Source organism: Rana temporaria, chromosome 7 (assembly GCF_905171775.1).
Source record: "Rana temporaria chromosome 7, aRanTem1.1, whole genome shotgun sequence".
NCBI classification, from domain to species: domain Eukaryota; kingdom Metazoa; phylum Chordata; class Amphibia; order Anura; family Ranidae; genus Rana; species Rana temporaria.
Window position 1 is genome coordinate 93,194,181 of NC_053495.1, and position 22,308 is coordinate 93,216,488.

At 44.6% G+C, this 22,308-nt stretch overlaps 1 protein-coding gene across 1 annotated transcript in view; it reads right to left on the reverse strand.

Moving 5' to 3' along the window:
* Nucleotides 1-22,308, reverse strand: part of EP300 (E1A binding protein p300) — a 97,621-nt gene that overhangs the window by 35,299 nt on the left and 40,014 nt on the right. The window contains 10 exon segments of the mRNA XM_040361022.1: nt 966-1,054; nt 2,793-3,032; nt 10,902-11,022; nt 13,234-13,367; nt 15,049-15,227; nt 16,337-16,477; nt 16,657-16,774; nt 16,881-17,039; nt 17,888-17,991; nt 20,105-20,194. Of these exon segments, the coding sequence (XP_040216956.1) occupies nt 966-1,054; nt 2,793-3,032; nt 10,902-11,022; nt 13,234-13,367; nt 15,049-15,227; nt 16,337-16,477; nt 16,657-16,774; nt 16,881-17,039; nt 17,888-17,991; nt 20,105-20,194 (1,375 nt within the window).

The following is a 22,308-nucleotide window of genomic DNA, read 5'->3' on the forward strand; positions in this document are numbered from 1 at the left end:
TAGATCATTGTCCTGTCACTAGGCAGAACAGGGAAATGTCTTGTTTACGTAGGCATCTCCCCATTCTGCAGCTCCGTGACATGATCGTGTGACACCGGCGGACATGGAGTCCACGGGACCCGTGGGCGCGGTCACACAGCACGCGCCCGCACAACGGGAAATTTAAAGAAACGTACAACGTATATTGGTGTTAGCTGGTCGGTAAGTGGTTAAGGAAAGGAAGTTGCAGACCCAGAACAAGCATGTAGGAAGTCTTGTTAAAGTCACATAAATTCCATATTTTTACAACGCTCCATATAAAAAAACTGTAAGGTGTAGTGGATAAGATGCCTGACCCCATTACAAATCAGAAATACTCGCCAGCACACAATCCTTGTCACATGAAAGCATTTACTGAATCGATCTCCAAGCCCATGGTCCTGCCTTGGCCCCAAGACATTGGTTTGTAGTGTCACTGATTAGGAATGACCAAAGGCTTCTTCTGTTACAAAAATGGTGTGCTAGTGAGAAGTATTTGTTTTAAGTTAATCAAACCAGTCAGAACAGAAATAAAGCTCTTAACCGAATACAACTTTCAGAAGAAATTAGGTGCTGGCCACATGAAGTCTAAATTTTTTTTTTGTTTTTACAGACAGAGAATGGAGGCCAAAACAGTTATTGACTAGAAAATAGTTTATAAATAAATAGGGTGACGAGAAACGACACTTAATAAAAAAAATATTATGTTACAGAAGCACATTGTTCAGCATGTTCTCATCTTAAAATATCAGGACTGGGATTCACTTGGCAAAATGTAGGCGGCAATTGCCAGCTCCACACAAACTCAATTTTTCATGGACTTTGATGATTTGGTTTTTCCACCGGCTTCCTATATCTCTAAGAGACGCCAGTGGCAAAATCACTGTGACATGGTAGTGGCTATTGAAAAGAATTCTACATTACATTGGTTATATGGATGCACTTACCTGTTTTGGTAACTGTAATAAGTAGCATCACGTGGAATTGTACATAACTGTTTCCCATAGCAGCATAACGTTTGTGGAGAAAATTCAAGCTGGGAAGATAAAAAAAATAAAAATAAATGTACTTAACCATAAAGCACCTTTCTGCATTTAGGTGCTGCTGCTTTCTTAGGAGTTAGTCTTGGTTCACACCTATGCATTTTTATTGTGTTTTACAGTTTTGCTGAAACAAACTACAGTCCATTCAACCTGGTTTCCTATAGTTCATGGTCAAATCTCTGCATTTTATGGAAAGGGCCAGGGACTTTTTTTTTCTAGTTTTAGGTTCCATAGACTTCCATGGATCAAAAACATGCAATGAAAATGCAAAACGCACCTGGAATATGCAAACTGCATAGGTGTGAACCAGGCCCTAAAGTCTAAAGAACCTAAATTGTGTACATCACAGGATGAAGTAATTTAGATACAGTGCATTCATAAAATATTTTGTCCCCCTTCACTTTTTTTTTATGTTGCAGCCTGATACTTATAGTTTACATACATTTTTTTCTCAATTTACACTCAGTTAGCCCCATCATAATGACAAAGTAAACACTGAATTTTAGAAATGTCCGAATCTATGAAAAAGGAAAAAACTGAAATATCACATTGGCATAAGTATTCCGTCTCTGCTCATTGAGCAAGGAGGAGCCTGTCAAACGCTGCCGATTGCTATGGAGAGATCGGGCAGCATGTCCGTTTTCATCAGATCTCATCCGATCCAATAGGACGGATGGCAAACGTATCGCCATACGCCTGAATTTAGCAGATCGGATGTCAGCGGACATGTCACCTCTGACATCCGTCACTCCATAGACCTGCATGAAGTAAAAAACAAAAAAAAGGGACTGAAAGATGATTTTCATCCCAGATAAACCTACCGATCCAGACCAGCATCATTAATGGATGGTCTTAAAAGGGGGTGTAGAGGTTAAAAAAAAAAAAAATCCCTAAATAGCTTCCTTTACCTTAGTGCAGTCCTCCTTCACTTACCTCATCCTTCCATTTTGCTTTTAAATGTTCTTATTTCTTCTGAGAAATCCTGTTCTTCTGTCTAACTCCACACAGTAATGCAAGGCTTTCTCCCTGGTGTGGAGTGTCATGCTCGCCCCGTCCCTTGGACTACAGGAGAGAGTAAGGACGCCCTCCGCGTTGCAGATAGAGAAATGAGCAGTGTGTTAGAGAGCATCCTGACTCTTCTGTATTCCAGGGGAGGGGGCGAGCACGACACTCCACACCAGGGAGAAAGCCTTGCATTACTGTGTGGAGTTACAGACAGAAGAACAGGAAGTGAGGATTTCTCAGAAGAAATAAGGACATTTAAAAGCAAAAAATTCGAAGGACAAGGTAAGAGAAGGAGGACTGCACCAAGGTAAAGGAAGCCATTTAGGAAAACATTTTTTTTACCTTTACAACCCCTTTAAAGGGTTGCCTTGAAACAAATTTGTTGGTTTGGACCAACTCCCTAAAAGCTCAACATGATCGAGCATGTTGGCTTTGCAACAAATGCCCTAGCATACTTGCTTAGCAAACCCTTTTCACTCTGCGACCCAATGTGAAAGCAAAAGACAGACCAGAAAACAGAAGTTGGAGAAAGTCCTTCTCAAAATAAATTTAATTTATATGCCCGTCTACAGGGCTCTTAGATGTGTAGGTGTCTGAAAATAATTATATTCGTGTTAGGGTTATAGTTGTGCAAGGAGGCCAAAATTAATATTGGTATGCTTTTTTAAATCAATTCCAAGTTATTTCAAGATCACCAAAAAAAATACAAAAAAACGACCAACTCACCTTTCTTCCACAACAATAGCCCAAGCTCTGCATGACTGGGTCAATCTCCTGTTCAAATACTTCAGCCAGTTTTGAGCAGTACTTATAAACGCGGGATGTTTTTCGATTATACAGCCAGGCATTGTTGAACATCAGCCAAATGTCCTCCACATACTGCCATGGCTCCTGGTACTGTCCTGTATCCAGTTTGCGTTTAATAGTTGACAGATCCATTGGAGTTTTGACTATCTCAAAGTAATCCTGAAAGAAAGAGGCAACATTCTAAATCATAATGGGTGGAGACACAATGGGTGAGGATAAAACATTGACAATAGCAAAGCTATCATAATATATAAAAAAAAAACAAAAAAAAAAAAGTTTCTCTTCCGTTCATGGACGGACACAGCAGCCTTTGACCTTAGGGTTATTCACCTTCCTTAGAGTTAGGCAGAAAAACCATCACTTTAAGTGTTAACACTTTCCTCATTACAGCTCCTCCGAGGGGGGGCGTGGTCCCCCGGGTATAACCCACACTCTGCCTCAGCAGCTCCAGTTTTTTTTCCTGCCCAATGTCAGGTGAGGACATGGCCTTCTGGAGTCCATGTACTCTGGATTTTTTTGCGATTTTTTTTCGCCTTTATTCTTTTGTTCCTGCATTTTTTTGAATCCTGAGATTCCTCCATCAACTGCCGACTGGGTGACAGGCTGGGTCTCGACTCTTGTAGTCCCCCCATGTGTCCCCCCATGTTCGGCCATCAGCTCAGCTCCACGACAGGCCCCATTGCTCCAGGGGCGGCCGGGGAACTACATGTTCCAGGGCACACATATGACCGGTCTCTATAGCCTTGTCACAGTGTGTCTGGCCGACAGCAATGCCGTTTAGCGGATGTTGGTTCTGTCCGGAATGCCTCCAGCCGGTGGTCGCAGGACGGGTAAGTAGTCCCCTTGCCCTGGCAAGGTGGTATGGCTGGTGCTTCCCTGGGGAGGTTGACTGAGGGTCCGCCCTGCTTTCCTCTCCCTCCTTCCCCATACTGGGTGGCCGCTGTGAGGGGGGGGGCCTCCTGGGGTTTTATCGCCACCGGGGACCGTGTGTTGCGGGGGGCTGTGACTGTTTTAGGTTTGGGGGTGCTGCTGTGTGTGCTGGCCGTGTGTGGTGTTGTGTCATTGAGTTTTTAAACCGCGTTTGGCCACCATTTTGTCGCGGATTACATGGTCGACGGCCATTTTCTTGTAGCCCGCATGGTGCTTTTTACCTCAGAAGGCAGCCATCTTGAAAAAGTCTTGGCCTCTAGTGCCTGAAATAGCGCTGCAAAAGCCCGCGAATCATCCCTGAGGAACAGACACCACGCAGCCAGCACTTCTCAGCGCTTTCAGCTAACACTGCAACCGGGTGGGGTGGCGAGCTCCCTGGGTGCCCCTCCATTCTGTCTCTGCAGCTGGTAGGTGACCGGTGGGTTGTTCTGCTTTGCAGTACCAGGGTGGCACAGCAGTGGGGCATCTTGGAGCCTGAACCAGGAGCTTCTTCCCCAGCAATGCTTGAGTTAACCCTTAGTGCCCCTGCCGCATATCTTGAGGCAATGACGGCTGTCCTGGAGGCGTTTCTCGCCAGGATTGAAGCGACAAGTAAAAAGCGCCCCCTCCCTGAGCCTGCTTCTGGGGATGTCTCCGACACAGAAACAGGCCCTGCTATTGCGTCTGGCTCTGTCATGTCAGATGATGCAGGCTTAACCCACGCGGACAGTGAGGATGACTGCTTCAGGGTCAGTGAATGATAAGGAATTTGTTGAAGCTCTTATTTCTGCGGTGCGTGATACTCAGAAACTTGAGGATTTGGCGGAGGCATCGGATGTGCCGGTCCCTTTTGGGTTCCGCAAGCCGCCCCGTACCGCAACAGTGTTTCCTTGTATTCCATATTTGGACAAATTGTTATACAAGGAATGGGATACACAGCAGAAAGTTTTTGCTGTTCCAAAATGCTTGGTGACCCGTTATCCCTTTGAGGAGGACTTTTTAAAAAAAGTGGGTCTCTCCTCCGTCAGTGGACCCTCCCGTGTCCAGATTGAGCAAAGCCACCACGTTGCCGGTGGAAGGGGCTCCCGCCTTTAAGGACCCAGCAGACAGGAAAGTGGAGGCTGTGGCCCGCTCCATGTTCACAGTAGTGGGTTCGGCAGCAAGACCGGTTCTGGCCGGGACTTTTTTTTTGCTACAGGAGCTGGAAGCGCAGGATGCTTCCGAGACCTGTAAGGACCTGGCTGAACAGTTGGTTCAGGGTCTGAAGTTTGTCTGCGAGTCAGCCCTGGATACGCTCCCCTTGCTTTCCAGGGCCTCCGCCTACACGGTGGTACTACGCCGTCTTGTGTGGCTGAAGTGCTGGTCTGCGGACCAGTCCTCCAAGAAGGCCTTGGTGGATTTACCCTTTAAGGGTGAACGGCTTTTTGGGGCGTCCCTGGATGACATCATAAAGGATGCCACAGGTGGTAAGAGCACACTGCTCCCGCAGTCTGGGAAGGGCAAGGAGCCTCGCCGTAAGCAAGGGTCCTCCTTTACTACTCCCAAGCGTTTTTCGCCCGCCCAGTGCGTCAGGAAAAAGTTTTCAAGGTGCCAAGACCCCCGCTGCAGGGCAGAAACGCACCTGGTACCGCAAGCCTGACAAACCTGCTTCCGCATGAAGGTCTGCCCCTGCCCGAGTCTCGGGTGGGGGGCCGACTTCGCAAATTTGCGGCTCGGTGGAGGTCTCTTTCCGACCGTTGGGTTTGCAAAGTAGTTTCCTCGGGGCACAAGATAGAGTTTCTCTCTTGTCCACCAAACAGATTTTTTCCTTCCAACCTCCAGCTTCCTCTGGATCGCCGGAAGGATCTGTCAGGAGCTGTTGAGGATCTTCTGGTCAGGGGAGTGATTGTGCCAGTTCCCTCGATGGAACGGTTTCAGGGGTTTTACTCCAATCTGTTTGTAGTCCCCAAGAAGGAAGGGGTCCATCCAATCCTGGACCTCAAGGCCCTCAATTGTTTTGTCAAATTGCAAAAATTCATGATGGAGTCGATTCGCTCGGTTATAGCAGCGCTCTATCAGGGGGACTTTATGGCGTCCTTGGGATATCATGGACGCATACCTGCATGTTCCCATATGCACAAAGCACCACAAGTTTCTGCGCTTTGCGATCGGGGAGGACCATTTTCAATTTGTGGCCCTCCCGTTCGGCCTGGCATTGGCACCACGGGTTTTCACCAAGGTGCTCGCCCCGATACTGGCCCTGCTGAGGCCGCGAGGGATCGCCATTGTGGGATATCTGGACGACCTTCTCCTGAGAGCTTCCTCAGGCTCAGAATTAGAAGAGGACGTGTCTATCACATGTCAGACTCTCCAAGAGTTCGGCTGGCTTCTGAATATCCAGAAGTCAGTGTTAGTTCCGTCTCAGCGACTGGAATACCTGGGGCTAGTCCTGGATTCCACGGAGTCGAGAGTTTTTCTTCCAACAGAGAAACTTCAGACACTGCAATCAGCGGTGCAGCAGTTGTCGACCCAGAAGTGGTCATCTCTTCGATTCTGCATGAGGGTTCTGGGTCTGATGGTGGCCTCTTTCGAGGCAGTTCCGTATGCCCAATTCCACACCTGAGTGCTACAGAAGGAAATTCTGTCACGTTGGGACAAGCTCCCTTCATCTCTGGATTACCATATTCAGTTGAGTCATCTGGTCAAGTCTTCCCTGGTGTGGTGGCTGACGTCTCCGGTGCTTCGGACCGGGAAGTCATTTCTGCCGTGCCATTGGACAGTGGTCATGACGAATGGCAGCCTCTCCGGTTGGGTGGGGCACCCAGCCAGCCCAGGGGCGCTGGACTCAGGAGTCCCGCCTTCCAATCAATGTACTGGAGCTCCGAGCAATCAAGCTGTGCCTTGCCAGGTGGTCCCTGGATCTGCAGGGCCGACCGGTCAGGATCCAGTCCGACAACGCCACGGCCGTGGCGTACGTCAATCATCAGGGAGGCACACGGAGCTCAGCTGCAGCGACGGAGGTCGCGCACATCCTTCGGTGGACCGAAAGGTCTGTTCCGGCTTTATCGGTCGTGTACATTCCGGGAGTACAGAATTGGCAAGCCGACTACCTAAGTCGCCAAACACTAGACCAAGGAGAGTGGTCACTTCACCTGGAGGCGTTTCAGGCTCTGTGCCGAAAGTGGGGCACTCCAGACGTGGACCTTCTAGCGTCCCGTCTCAATCGGAAGGTGCCACGGTTCGTGGCCAGGTCGAAGGACCCATGGGCGGACGCGCCAGACGCGTTGGTGGCACCTTGAGGTCACTATCGCCTAATTTACGCCTTCCCTCCTCTAAAGCTTCTTCCTCGCCTGCTGCGCAGAGTGGAAGCCGAAGGGATTCCAACAATCCTGATCGCCCCAGATTGGTCGCACCGCTCCTGGTACGCGGACCTGGTGCGTCTGGTGGCAGACGCCCCCTGGAGTCTACCCCTGAGAGAAGATCTTCTGTCGCAGGGTCCGATCTTCCACCCTGCTTTACAGTCGCTGGCTTTAACGGCGTGGCTGTTGAGAGCCAGGTGCTGAAGGACCGGGGCCTATCGGGCTCGGTGGTTTCTACCATTCTGCGTGCACGGAAGTCTACTTCAAGGAAGATTTACCATCGTACGTGGAAGGCCTACATCTCTGTGTGAGGAGATGAGATGGCACCCCCGTACATACGTGGTGTCCCGGATTCTGCTGTTCTTACAGCGAGGAGTGGACCAGGCTCTCGCCTTAAGTACGATTAAGAGTCAGATTTCGGCTGCAGCTGTCTACTTTCAGCGACCCTTGGCAGCGCACTCTTTGGTGCGTACGTTTGTGCAGGGGGTCCGAAATGTGGCCCCTCCTGTGCGCCCTCCACTGCCCCCATGGGACTTGAATTTAGTCCTCTGGGTGCTTCAAGACGCTCCCTTTGAGGACATTCGAAAGATCCCTTTGTTGACTCTGTCCCAGAGTCCTGCAAAGCTCCTTACTTGGTCATCCATGAGGATAAGGTGGTGCTGCGGCCGCAGCCGTCTTTTCTCCCGAAGGTGGTTTCGGCTTTTCACATTGAGGACATTGTATTACCATCCTTATGTCCTCGGCCGAAGAACCCCAAGGAGGCCACTTTACATTCCCTGGATGTGGTTTGGGCCATACGTGTGTACTTATCTGCTAAGGCTCCGTTCCGGAAGTCGGACTCACTGTTCGTGTCGGTGAACGGTCCTAAAAAAAAAAAAAAAAAAAAAAAAAAAAAAAAGAAGGTCTGGCGGTCTCGTCGGCCACCATTTCTAGGTGGATTAGACAGGTTGTGCTTCAGGCCTATGCCCTGAAAGGGCGGGCGCCTCCCTTTCAGGTTACGGCGCATTCGACCAGGGCGATCGGTGCCTCTTGGGCTTTCCGTGATCAAGCCTCTGTGTTACAGGTGTGTAAGGCAGCGACCTGGTCGTCAATCCACACCTTCTCAAAATTTTACAGGGTGGATGTGAGTGCATCTTCGGATGCCTCCTTCGGCCGCAAGGTGTTACAGGCGGCAGTTTAAGGTTGGAGTTCCTCCGTTGAGTAACTCCGATTTTGTTTGGGGTGTAGCTTGGTTAGCCGTGTTGTTTTCCCACCCCTCAATTTTTTGACACTGCTTGGGGACGTCCCTAAGGTCAAAGGCTGCTGTGTTCGTCCATGAACCGAAGAGAAAATGGGATTTTTGTACTCACCGAAAAAAACATTTCTCTGAGTTCATGAACAGACACAGCACCCACCCCTCCTTTGTTTGTACCGCTTGTTACGAACTCGAGCTGCTGAGTGTGGGTTATACCCGGGGGACCACGCCCCCTGGGAGGAGCTGTAATGAGGAAAGTGTTGTTAACACTTAAAGTGATGTTTTTCTACCCAACTCTCCTGGAAGGAAGGTGAATAACCCCAAGGTCAAAGGCTGCTATGTCTGTCCATGAACTCAGAGAAATGGATTTTACAGTGAGTACAAAAATCCCATTTTTTAGAGGAGAGAGATAGAGGAGAGAGATAGAGGAGAGAGATAGAGGAGAGAGATAGAGGAGAGAGATAGAGGAGAGAGATATAAAATCCGGGCACCCGGTCGCAATTGCGACAACAAATTGTGACCCCGCTGGTAACTCCGCAAAGCCACGGCCTCAATTACCGGCCGTCGCAGGATCCTGTGTCTCCGTGCGCCCTCACCTCCCCCGCCGCACGATCGCGGCGGGCCTGCGACGGCCGGTAATTGAGGCCGCGGCTTTGCGGCCTTGTGAAGGCCCAAGCTTCCTTCTGTGACCTGGCGCCATCTAGTGGTGGCCGTTGGCATTACAAGTAAAACAGCAGTTCTAATGTGTTTTTTCACTGTCATCTCCTTACTTTAATTAGAACCCCCAAACATTATATATATATTTTTATTCCAACACCCTAAAGAATAAAATGGTGATCGTTGCAATACTTTGTCACACCGTATTTGCGCAGCAATCTTACAAGCGCACTTTTTTGGGAAAAAAAATATACACTTTTTTAAATTAAAAAATAAATAAACAGTAAAAAGGGTATGCCAATTTTTTTTTTATATATTGTGAAAGATAAATGTTACGCCAAGTAAATTGATACCCAACATGTCATGCTTCAAAATTGCGTCCGCTCGTGGAATGCCGACAAACTTTTACCCTTTAAAATCTCCATAGGCGACGTTTAGAAAATTCTACAGGTTGCATGTTTTGAGTAACAGAGGAGGTCTAGAGCTAGAATTATTGCTCTCGCTCTAATGATCGCAGCGATACCTCATGTGTGGTTTAAATACCGTTTACATATGCGGGCGCTACTCACGTATGTGTTCGCTTCTGCGCGCGAGCTTGGCGGGACGGGACGCGTTTTCTGGCTCCTAACTTTTTTAGCTGGCTCCTAGATTCCAAGCAAATTTGTCAAACCCTGTATTAATATCCATCTCTCTCTCAACCATTTTACAGGGCAGGCAAGTAAGTAAAGTAAAAAACAGACTTTATTATCACTTTGTACCTGCGATTACAATAGGCTCAAATCTAGTTATATTCAAGTACACAGACTCTAAAGCATAGTACACATGGGCTCAATGTAGGCCGGCATTAGCCGGTTCAATAAAAACCAGACATTCAGCCCATGTATACTGGAGTCAGGCCAGCTTCTGTCGAAGGGGCATGACCCAAAAAAGGTTTCTGATCAACGCTCTCAGCCAATGGGCCACTGTCAGAACACAACAGAACAGAAGGAGAGATCACTGTACTAACGTCGGATAGTTAGTACAGCAGTTCCTCCTAAGCATGTCGTTTTTTTCCTTCAGCCCTGTTGGATTGAACGAAAAATAAACTACTGGTGTGTACTAGGCTTTAGACTGGCAGAGAGGGGCAACACTGGAAACCAACCAGCTGAGGGGCTTGAAATATGACAAGGAACATGCTTAAAAATTAGGATAGAACAGAAGCACGAGATGCTGCTTCTTCATTATTCATCAGCAGACTGGGGCATCAGCAGTGAATTCCATAAAGCACAACTTTAGGGCTGCACCCAGGGAAACTGTTCATTTCTGTACAGGGAACAGCAGATGCTCTCCAGCAGTGTGGGCATCCTCAGTATAAAGCAGGGCTATGGGTACTACATCGGTCTTGATGTCAGAGTACCTTAGACCGTTGGAGCAAAGGTACATGGAGCAGCCTTCGGCAGAAGATGATCAGGTAAGGTTTGAGTTTTACCCAGAGTTCAGCTTTGTTAAATAGAAAGCGGTGTCAGCCTTCTGGCATGCTGTGGCACAGCTGGGTAAATCTCAGGACGAATGGAAAAAAAGTGCAAATTTTAGCAAGTAAAACAGACCCTTACATATGGAGTCTGCTTGAAGTTCAGATTTAAATCTCCATATTACTGAGGGCTAGAAAACAAAGCTTTTCTTCAACACCTCTGGTTGGATTAAGCTCAGAAATAGGATTCCCTTCCATCAAATCATGTGCATTGTAACAATGCTTTGTTGACTCTAAAATGCAGCCTGAGATCACTTCATACTATATCAACACTTTTGAACTTAAATTGAATTACAGATTTCACTTACAAAATAAAATAATCACCTCTACCCTCTCTACATTAAAAAAAAATACAAAGAAGAATACAAGAAGTCACTTACTGGGATTCCTAATATTTGAGGATCTACGGGTTGACGAAATGGAAGAGATTCTGGATCTTGACGGTATAATACCTCTAGTGTAGGCATGAGAGCTTGGCGTAGCTCCTCCGGTTTGAAAACTTATCCCCAAAAAATAAATATTTATAAAAGTTAAACTACAAAACATACATCGGAATATCATTAACAAGCTTAAAGTGTACTTTTGTCCTTACATTGCTACAGATCCATTACTGCAACAGGCAGCCTCACTGAACAGGCACTTTAATGTGCTTCTAATGGCATGCAAATGCTGCTTTAGTAATGTTACACTGACAATAACTTTGCTCAAAGAGGAGTTACACTCCTTTTTCAGTTTATTAAAAGTCAGCAGCTAAAAAAGAGCGTAGCTGGTTTTAATATACACACACACACACACACACCACACACACACACACACACACACACACCTAAAGGTCCAGCAATGCGGCCAATTGAAGCCTCGGTTCTCCCCCCACCTCTCCTCTGCACCTGCATCACTAGTGTGGGTACCCGGCTGTAACAGCTTGCGGCTGGTCACACTGTGCTGTCCTGAACAGCCAAGCAATCTTCTGGGACCTTCGACATGTCCCAGAAGATTGCAGGGGGAGATGAGTCATCGCCTACGTGGCTTGACTAGAAGTGGGAGCTGGGTATCTGTTAAAACTAGTGGGGGGGAAAAAAAGGACTTTACAAACATACTTACCTACCCCCTGTGTAGTGGTTTTGCACAGGGCAGCCAGAAACCTCCCCTTCGCATCTCTGGCTGGAGCTCCTCCCTCCTGTTGAGTGCCCCACAGCAAGCAGTTTGCTATGGCGGCACCCCCTCTCTTTCCTTATTGGCTGCCTTTGACAGCAGCGGGAGCCAATGGCGTTCTCAGCCAATTAGGAGGGGGAGACAGCAGAGGCACCCGTGACATCGCTGGATAGAGATGGGGACCAGGTAAGTATTAGGGGGCTGCTGCACACAAAAGGCTTTTTATCTCTTAATCCATAGAATGCATTAAGATGAAAAAAATAAAAATAAAAAACTTCTGCCTTTACAACCACTTTAAAGTGGTTGTAAACACACAGACAGCTTTTATCTACAGGTAAGCCTAGATAGGCTTTCCTGTAGGTACAAGAAATATCTCCTAAACCTACACGGATTAGGAGATATTTGCAGAAAAGACAGCACTGATGTCTACGACGCATGACAATGATGCAGGCGCACTGAGCGTGCCGTTAGTGAAGGCTATCGTGCCATCACTGACTGCTCCTGCGCGGGAGTGACGTTATCGCGGCTCTGGACAATCACAGCGCCAAGGCTACGATACTCGGAAGTCACTCCAGGAGTAATGGCGGCGGAGGAGGCAGCGGCGAACGAGGGTCGCTGCGGGGGCTTCAATCAAAGTACCTCATAATGAGCTAGTATGCTATGCATACTAGCTCATTATGCCTTTGACTTGCATGGCTTATTTATTAATTTGCAGGCGGCTTTGCTTCCCTCTTTAAGCAATAGCAATGCTTTACAAGTGATTTTAGTGATGTTTAAAACATAGTGATTTTGTTTTTTACTACCTTCACCTGGATTTTTGTTCCCTAAAAAGACATACAATCTTGCTATATCCTTGTTATTGAACAGGTTAAACTGAAATGCATACAGATAGTCCATATTAGTAAACAAAGAAAGGGGCAGCAGGGTGCTGGGTAGCAGTAAAAATCCTAAGTGATCAAGAAGTGAGGCCCCATTCAACCAGAGGAATCTGGGTTTGCACCAGTAGAACCCCATGTAGGCAAATCCATGATCTAGTGGTTAGAAGACTGGGTGATATGTGGCATAAGCTTCTAATGTTGGGAATAAAATTGCAGGGCAGTTCAAACACATTTCTTTGGAAAGGAAACACCAACGTATTAAGCCGAGAGGCATGAAAGATTTTATGTTTTGCCACAAGTTTATTTTTTACACACCAAGCTGTCACTTTATCACATGCCATGGATATATATGTGGAATTACAACCCAAAATACATTCTGCTACTTACTAGTATAGGGATTACCACATTTGAGAGAATTTTTGGCAGTCTAGCCACGTACCCCAAAAGCCAATATGCATCTTTGGGTCGTCATTCCTTTTTACCTATCAAAGTTTCGGAGCCATGAATACCAGGATGGTAGAAAACGACCCCTCCCACCCATAAGACCAACAGAAAGTAATTTTTTTTTCCTTTTGGTTAGATCCAGTGGTGATCAAATACCACAAAAGAAAGCTCAATTTGTGTAGAAAAAAAAAAAAAAGCAAGGAAGGATCATAGTTTAAAAGAAGAGGCTTACCTTTACTTTAGACTCCCTGCAGGAGAACACTGTGTGGCAGGTATGTCTGGTTTTTCTTCTTCCTCTTTTACATCTGAAGCTAAACTGTTCTTTTCTGCACAATCCATCACTTCAGGCTTGCAGTCAACTTCAGCTTTAACCTGTTATATTAAAAGGAAATATTTACAGCACAGCTTTGCTACCATCACAGGGTTGGGCAAGTGATAAGGAAAGCAGAGCAGATTGGTTAGCAAGAACTCAAACACATCAATTCTTGACAATTTACAAGATAGATTAGAATAGGGTTGTGTCTCATCAACAACCTGAGCATAAAACGTTTAGGTTATTATACAGGATTTATTTAGCGCCATTTACACATGAGGGCAGACAGTAACAGTTACAAGACAAGAGGAATCAGAGGGCCCATAATTTATGTTTCCGATTTCTGCATGAGCAAAGAAACATAACCTGAACCAGAAGACTGCATCAAGAATATGTTAAAATAAATCATTAAAACCTTAGTAGCGCTTAGGAAGTTCATGTATAGATATAACGGTTCCACTTGTGTCAATAAAAAAGAGCAGATGTAGAATAAACGATAGTCCACTTTAAAAAAGGTTTATTAAAAAAACCAAATCTTTGCCAGATCGAAAATTCCAGATAATATCCTTATTGCTTGTATGGGAATCCCCCACTTACCAGATGGTAACAGGTCAACAGCGTATGTTTTACTGGTTGTTCTCAGCAGGTGAGGCTGGATCCATGGGTGGATGTTGGATGGCTTTAATAGCACACCGCATACTGCATCTAATGTTGCTCATGAAAAGCAAAAAGAAAACAAAAGTGCACATAGTGTAATCCAGGAAAAATGTTATTAATAAAATAAAAGTGATCCCAATGTGGGTGTGCACTTACATTGTAACATATAAATGCATGCAATATAACACAGATGTATTGCTGTGCTTTTTATATGTTGTTACATTGTAAGTGCACACCCACATGGGATCACTTATTTTTATTATTGAAAAACTTTTTACTGGATTACACTATGTGCACTTTTGTTTCTTTGCTTGTCATGACCAACATTCAGATGGGTGGTATGCAGTGTGCTTTTAACAGCCATCCAACATCCTCCTATGGATCCAGCCTCACCTGCTGATAACCAGTAAAACATACGCTGTTAACCTGTTACTATCTGGTAAGTGGGGGATTCCATACAAGCAATAAATGATATTATCTGGAATTTCAATCTGCAAAGATTTGGGTTTTTCAATAATTTTGGACTATCGGTTATTGCTACATCCTGCTTTTTTGACACAAGTGGAACTGTTAGATCTATACATGACTTCCTAAGCGCTACTAATGTAGTAATGATTTTAACATATTTGTGTTGCAGTTTTAATTTTACTATAGTAGCAGCTTCTTTACATCTTTTTGCATGAGCGCTGAGGGAGAAATCTCTTCTATCTGTATGATTATTTCTCATTGTTTGTCCCAAAAGACTTTAAAATGGAAAGCTACAGGTTTGGCCGATGAGTTGCTTCCAAAAAGTAATACATTTTGTTTTATGGTTTATTGGATTATAGATCCTTATTGCCATACAACTTTTTATACATTTTGGATGCACTGGTTGCCTTTTCAACAAATTCGCTTTTAGGTGTGATAATGCACTCTAGTCTTCACTCAAATGTCGGACTTTAAAATTACTTTAAAGCTACATGTCCATGCATAAGAGTATGTTTGGCATCAATAGAAGCACCAGGTGTATAGTCTTCCATGCGCTTACATAATTATAGTTACTATTGATAGACAAGGGCAGTCCAGGTATTGCAATATACTCACCTCTGGCTTCTCCTCAGGAGGTGCTTCTACAGTTTCTGGTTCTTCTACTTCTTGTTTAATTTCCATGTTAACATCTTTCTGAGAATGCTCAGGGGCATTCTGCTGTGAACCGTTATCAGGGCTATTAGCTGTTGATGGGCTGATCCAGAGCATTCCAAAACAGGTGTAGACTCCGAATGCTGTCAGACAAATACAGTTAAAATTAGTAGACAAATGCCTGACAGATTTATTATATATGCATGCAAATGCGCCAGATACTTTAGTTAGGGCTGGACAAACCAATGCTTCCATTTGTTTAGGAAACTATGAAATCAACAAGTCATGATGTTCAATTACCTAGCTATTCTTTTTGAATGCAGCGTTTACACGACCATGACGCTACAGCTCACCTGATCAGCATTACCTCTCCAGCAAGAAGTCGTGTGCTTGGAGCTGTAAAGCGGCCCGAGTCACGTGACTGGCCTGAAGATGGCTCTAAATAGGCATTTACAATGCTCGCTTTTAGACATGACTTGCATAGAGTGGGTGTGCCAGGCTCTAATAGAGGGGCTGGCAGTGATTTGAAATACTTTACGGCCCTTTCACACGGACGTGTCCGTGTACGGGCTCCACTTTGCTCAGCTGGGATCGGATCCGTCGATCCTCGCTGAGCAGGCAGATGACAGGTCTGTCTCTGTACACTGTGCAGGGACGACCTGTCAGAGCGCCGCTCTCCCCTATAGGGGATCGAATGAAGACGAACGAAGAGTCCGCCATCATCCGATCCGATAAGACGATGGAAAATAAGATAGGGTTTCCATCCGTCACACTTTGGCGGATCGGAGCGGGTCCAATGTCAGTGGGCATGTCACCACTGACATCCCTGGCTCCATAGTGGTGCACGGAGCGTCCGTTCAGGTCCGCCTAAAAAAACTGACAGGCGGACTTCAACGGTCCGCCCGTGTGAAAGGGGCCTTAAGGTAATTGGACCGTGGCAAATCTTCAAGGACACGCCCCTAATGTGAGGGGAGACCTATGAGGACCCCCCATATAAGGGGGGGCTCTGATAGGAACCCAGATGTAAAAATGCAAAACAAGGCATAGTAAGTTAGTAATGGAAATTTTAGCTGCAGGAGATGACAGACAATACTGCCAACTAGTTGTCTGCCTACTTCCGGACATTTTTTGGAGTTAATTCCCTATTTTAAAGGTCTACAAAACAGCCAATGCAGGAGGAGTCATTACATACTGCAACAACTTGGTATTATTGCTAGATAGACATATGGCTAAAAAGTCAGAAAATACTTACCAAAGGGCTTGAGTGCAGATGTTTCGCTGGTGGCAGCGGTGGTGGTGGTGCAGGAGTTGAGACAGGTGTTGACAAACTTGATTGTGATGGAGGCCGAGACAATGGTGCTTGTGTTAACTGTTGAGGGGATGCAGTAAATGACTGCTCAACAGATGAAGCACCTGCTAATGGTGGTGTTGCTTGGGGTGGAGAAGGGCTCTCATTGCTCTGCATTTGCTTCAAAGATGTAGCAGTTGACACATGTTCAGTAGGTATCAATGCATGAGATGTAGCCATCCCTGGAGATGTAAGTTGGGGTGTTGGTGTACGGCTTGGGGTACGGCTTGGAGCTGGGGATAAACTATGATGGACCGGTGTCTGCACACGACTTTCGAGTGGATTCTCAACTGACTCCTGAGGTACCGCTGGAGAACTCACAGAACGAGGAGAGTTCTGCCCCTAAAACAAATGTATATGGAAAAAAAAAAAAAAAGTTTATTAAAAGAACAAAAATAATAATAATAATTTCAAACTACCAAAATTACTTATATATAACTAGTCTCACCTGTGCAGGGGAATTCTGACTCACAGACTGAGGCATAGGCATGCCAGAAGAGTTCAGACCCACAGTGTTCAACACAGAAGAGGACACCTGGAATTGATTTGGGGACACAAAACGATTCTGAGGAACCTGAGGTGCACACGCCGACTGAGGAAATCCCAACTAAAAAGGAATCAGAAGTTATAGCTATAAAAATAACTTTGCCAAATTTTAAATCTATGAAAAAACAGCAAGATTACAATACATTTAAGATTATTCCTGCTCATACCTACATTCTGCACTTTACAGTACCATGACATGGTCAGAAATTATCTGAACCATGAAGAAAAAAAAACAAAAAAAAACCCCACACACATTTGATTATAAATTGCATCTGTCTTTACTTAAAATGAAGGAGAAAAACAAAACAAGACACCTTTTAATTTTACTTTGAGTTAAGGTTAGAACCCTTGTCTGGATTTTTTTTTTTGCCACCCGTCTCTCATTGGGAAGACTTCCCTCAACTTGCTGCCCCATACATGAAACAGGAAGTAAAAGGAAGTCCCTCTAAAGTGAGGCAATCTCTGGTTGTCACCGGAATTCGCATTCTTATTGGAAAATTTCCCCAATTCCTGTTCTGGGGACATCCCAAAATTTGGGATTTTTTCTCACCTTCGCCGATAATCTTAAACCTTAAAGTGTTGAATTGTCCCAATGGGGGGCACAGACAGCAAACAAAACAAAAAAAACAAAAAAATAGAAAAAACACCTTATAGATATTCTAAAGCCACTCTAACATTTTTATATATATATATATATATATATATATATATATATATATATATATATATATATATATATATATATATATATATATAAAATAAATTGCCTTTAGCTATATTTTAAATCCCTAACCAGAGCCAAAAAGGAAAGCGTTACATGCACTGTATTGCAGAGTATCTCGTTTACAAGTGGATGGAAACTGCAAACTGACATTTGAAATATTTCAGATGTTTCTTCTATTAACCAACCTGATTCATGGGTGCAGACTGTCCTGTCTGCTGCGATATTGGTGCCTGCTGCCTTTGGATCATTGATTGCAGGGGCATACCGGACTGCCCAAAACTGCTCATTCCTGTGTCCAAAAGGAAACGTGTTAAGGCTACAACTTCTCACCGTGACAACCCATGAAACAAAAAATATAAGTAATGCTACCTGAACCCCACTAACTATTTTAGGGGATAGGCCTGTGGAAAAAAATGCACCTTGGAGGCCAAAGCATGCAACAGCACAGGCCGAAACAGCCACCAGGCAAAAAGGGGGTAACCCTCCCAACCTATGAAAGAAAAAAAGAAAAAAAAGGCGGGGGAAGATGCGTCAAAACACACTAAGTGAAATAACACCCAAATGTAAAACATTTCTATTTTACAGGGGATCCAAGTCATACCTTAGCTACGCTGGAGTTCTTGGAGGTGACCTTCTCCCGCCTTAGAGGCCAATACCCATGAAGGGTCTGGATGCCATAGAAATGCGCCCCCCCCCCCGGCCTTGGAACTACATAGCACCCTGTGGCCAACTACGATCACTACACCACATGCCAAATTTGGGCGAACACAGAATCTAGTGGCCAATCAAATATTACAGGCAGCCCCGCTGATGCAGAGTCTGGACACGGTTTACCAAGATAAGCATTGAGGGCAACCAATCAAATCTCCTGAGAGCCCTGAGGCAGTAGGCATTTGGATCTTGACAGAAGTGTCAAAAGTATTGAAAAAGAATAAAACAAATTGGTGCAGAAAATCTCCAGGAGAAAAAGGTCCATCAACTAAGGAGCACTAGCACAAAAACAATAGTCCAATGGTGTAGGTGGGGCACTCTATAGGTGGCATACCCCAACAAAGATTTTACCAGTGGACCAATAACCTGAAGGAAGGTAGAGGCATATAACCCATGGTCTAGGCTAGACTACACTTCCTGTGTAGTAGTTTAAAAACAAAAAGTATTTAATTATACAAATGTTATTTAAATAGAATAAAATAATTTTTGGTACAATAGTTGCAATAGACCGCCAGGCCCAATTGGCCAATTGTACCTATACCTCAGGCACTACACCACAATCACAATTTGTATACAGTTCATATTGATGTTATGACTATAGGGTACACAGTCACCATCCTTGGTTCAAATGTATGTGTCCTAACTTTAGAGATGAGGTAGAGATTGCCAACTTCAATGTGTTTTCTGCTTGGCTTCAGAAGGCAGAGATAATATAGTAAAACCCAAAGTCATATCTAAAGTGATAGTAAAGCGTTGTTTGTTTTTTTTTATTTATAACATGTCATACTTGCCTCCACTGTGCTGTTCGTTTTGCACAGAGTGGCCCCAATCCTCCAATTCTGGGGTCCCCCAGTGGCACTATCAGCTCCTCCCTGCATCGTATAACCCCCTAGGAGAAGCGCTCTCCCAGGGGGTTATCTTGCTGGGACACTCCTGAGTCCAGCATTCAGAGTTCATAGACGCTGCGCTGCTATCAATCTATCCAATCAAGAGTCAAAGACCCTAGTCAGAGAGGTATAGGATGCATTAAGGTGAAAAAACACAAGGGTTTACAACCCCTTTAAAGTTGCTGGTATCGCAAGCCGTGCCAAGATCATCCCGTGTGGGGGACCCCAGGGGGAAAAAAAGAAGGGATAGGCCACCATCCATTGAATGTAACACTTCCATGAGTTAGGTATGCTTGTTGTCAAAGGTTCACTGAAATGAACTAATCCACATCTTCAAAAAGTATAATATAGGCAGATGAAAACCTATTTTTAATAGTTCCTTGCATTTACCGCTGGTGACCCATTATGTAATGACTGGCTCTGTGTCCCATGTTGTACGATAAAGAAAAACCTACCGTATATACTCGAGTACAATGCCCATTTGCACGCCTCACTGCCTGAAACTGAACGCCCGCAGCCTCTCAATCAATCATTTTTTTTTTTTTTGGTACACCGACTCGAGTACAAGCCGAGAGGGCCAAAAAAAAGGGCTGAAAATCTCGGCTTATACTCGAGTATATACAGAACATGTATTTCTTTGTCCGATTGTTTCAGAACATGCAGTTGATCATGTAGCTGCTAGATAGCTGGTCTCAACCAGCAGCCAGTAACCAATGACAGCTGCTAATGCTTAAATGATCACTTTGCCATCCTGTGAAAGTGGATACAATTGAAATAATCGCCATATATGAACATCTTTTTAGTTAAACGTCTTACCTTGCTGGCTTGGCATAGTATTAATCATTTGGTTTTGAACAGCAGATCGTAGAATGTTTTGATCTGGGACTGGACCATCTACATAGAGTAAAGGAGTAACAATCTTACTAAAACAAACAAAGGTTCTGTGTTTCAAATTGCAATCACAAATCAAATGTTAAAGGGGTTGTTCACCCCTAAAAACGACTTTTTATTATTACAATGGGCCCCCCACATTACAATACGATTAAGGCTATTATTTTTTTGAAAGCTGTACATACCTTTGTACAGCATATTCACCTTTGCGAGTTCCCGCGGGAGTGGGCGTTCCTCACATGTCTGATGACATTTTGACCAAAAACGAGCTCCCCGTCGCGTAAGCCGCGTCACGGTTGGCGAAAGGAGCCGAACGGCGCGGTCGGCGCTATACTGCGCATCGCCGTTTGGCTCCTTTCGCCAATCGTGACGCGGCTTACGCGACGGGGGGGAAGGGGGGGGGCCTCGTTTTTGGTTCAAATGTCAATCACAGACATGTGGAGGAACGCCCACTCCCGCGGGACTCGCAACGGGTGAATATGCTGTACAAAGTATGTACAGCTTCAAAAAAATAATAATAGCCTTAATCGTATTGTAATGTGGGGGGCCATTGTAATAATAAAAAGTAGTTTTTAGGGTGAACCACCCCTTTAACATATCAAAATATAGTAAACTGCAAAGCCAAAATATAAATACAACTAGAAAAAGCAAAAATATGACGAAATCCTAGACTGCTGATTGAACAATAAAACGGAAAAATAAAAATAAGTTTGTGAGCACATTTTGCAAACAGAATCCGATTACCTAGCTCTCATTGCTTTTTAGGGTTTACATACTTTGTATATAAAAACGCTATAAATGTACTTCTCACATATTTGATTTTGTTTAAACATACATTAGAAAATATATGTAGATCCGTTTGATATGTGCAAAAAAATCCCTAATGATATTGCCTAAAATACATTAATCTCATACATTCCTGTATACTCTGTTGCACAGCTAGTTTTACCATCCCTGCACAACGTCGCTTTTTGCGGCGTACAGAACATCTACTATTGTTATGTGGCTAAAAAGAGGGATGGGTTCTGTAGTCCTTACACACTTGCCTAAAAAAGGGACAATGTCGCTCCTATAAATACAGTACAGCAAGTATTGTCACCCTAGTACAAGAAGGTTGCTGTTAACACAACCACCAAGTAATATCTGGATGTCAGTGTTAAGTCCTCCTGGTAGGAGTCTGTATAACCCAGCTGTCTCCAATTCCACAAAACCTTGTAACCACTTTTAGTGCCGCTTAGGGTGCTATGCTGGCAACTAAATCTGGTGTCTCATAGTAAGGTAAGGTACAGACTGTCTTATGCGTGATCCAGAAAGCATGGGGGTAATGAGAGAGAATGCACACCACTAGCTCAGCAGGTGGAGAGGAACGTGAACGACCTCAGCCTTGAAATCCTCCCCAGCCTTGTGCATTTTGCCCCACCTGCCGGGGCTTAGTCAGAGAGGTGAAGGAATGGAGTAAGACAATTCTATTTATGCATTAACAGCAAACATGGAACATAAGATTAAATTATGAAAGCAACACACAAAAGGGAGGTTAAGAGAGCTTTTAAAAAGACAGCTGCCTCCTGACATTGATGTAAACAAATTTTGATGGCAATTTTCCAATGAAAAAAAATTGCGAAAATAAGATTGGAGCACATAAAAAAAAAAAAAAAAAAAATGTGGATTAAATGAATTCTGCCATAACCAACTACTAGATTGCATGAGATTTGGGAGGAACAGCTAATCCAAACAAACAAACACAATTTAGTACTTTATATTCAAAGCTAAAATGAAGTAGATGTAAAAGACGAAGGGGGGGGGGGGGTGGGGGGGGGGGGGGGGGGGGGGGGGGAACAACCCTGCATCTAAAAATAAATAAAATTTATATTAAAAACACAAAAAGGTGTGCATTAAAAAAACACCTCATTGTCATGCTATTCAAGCAGGCATCATATGGTATAGCAATGAAGGAAAACATGCAATTAAAAACTGGGAAAGCAAAAATGATAATGATACTTCCAATAAAAGAAAAAAGGAATTAGGCTCATAATTTAGTCCTTTTGAATTGTGGTGCGCCAAGCTGAAAAAATCCACTAGACTTCTTTTACATAGAAATAGAAGAGAGGAGCAATCTC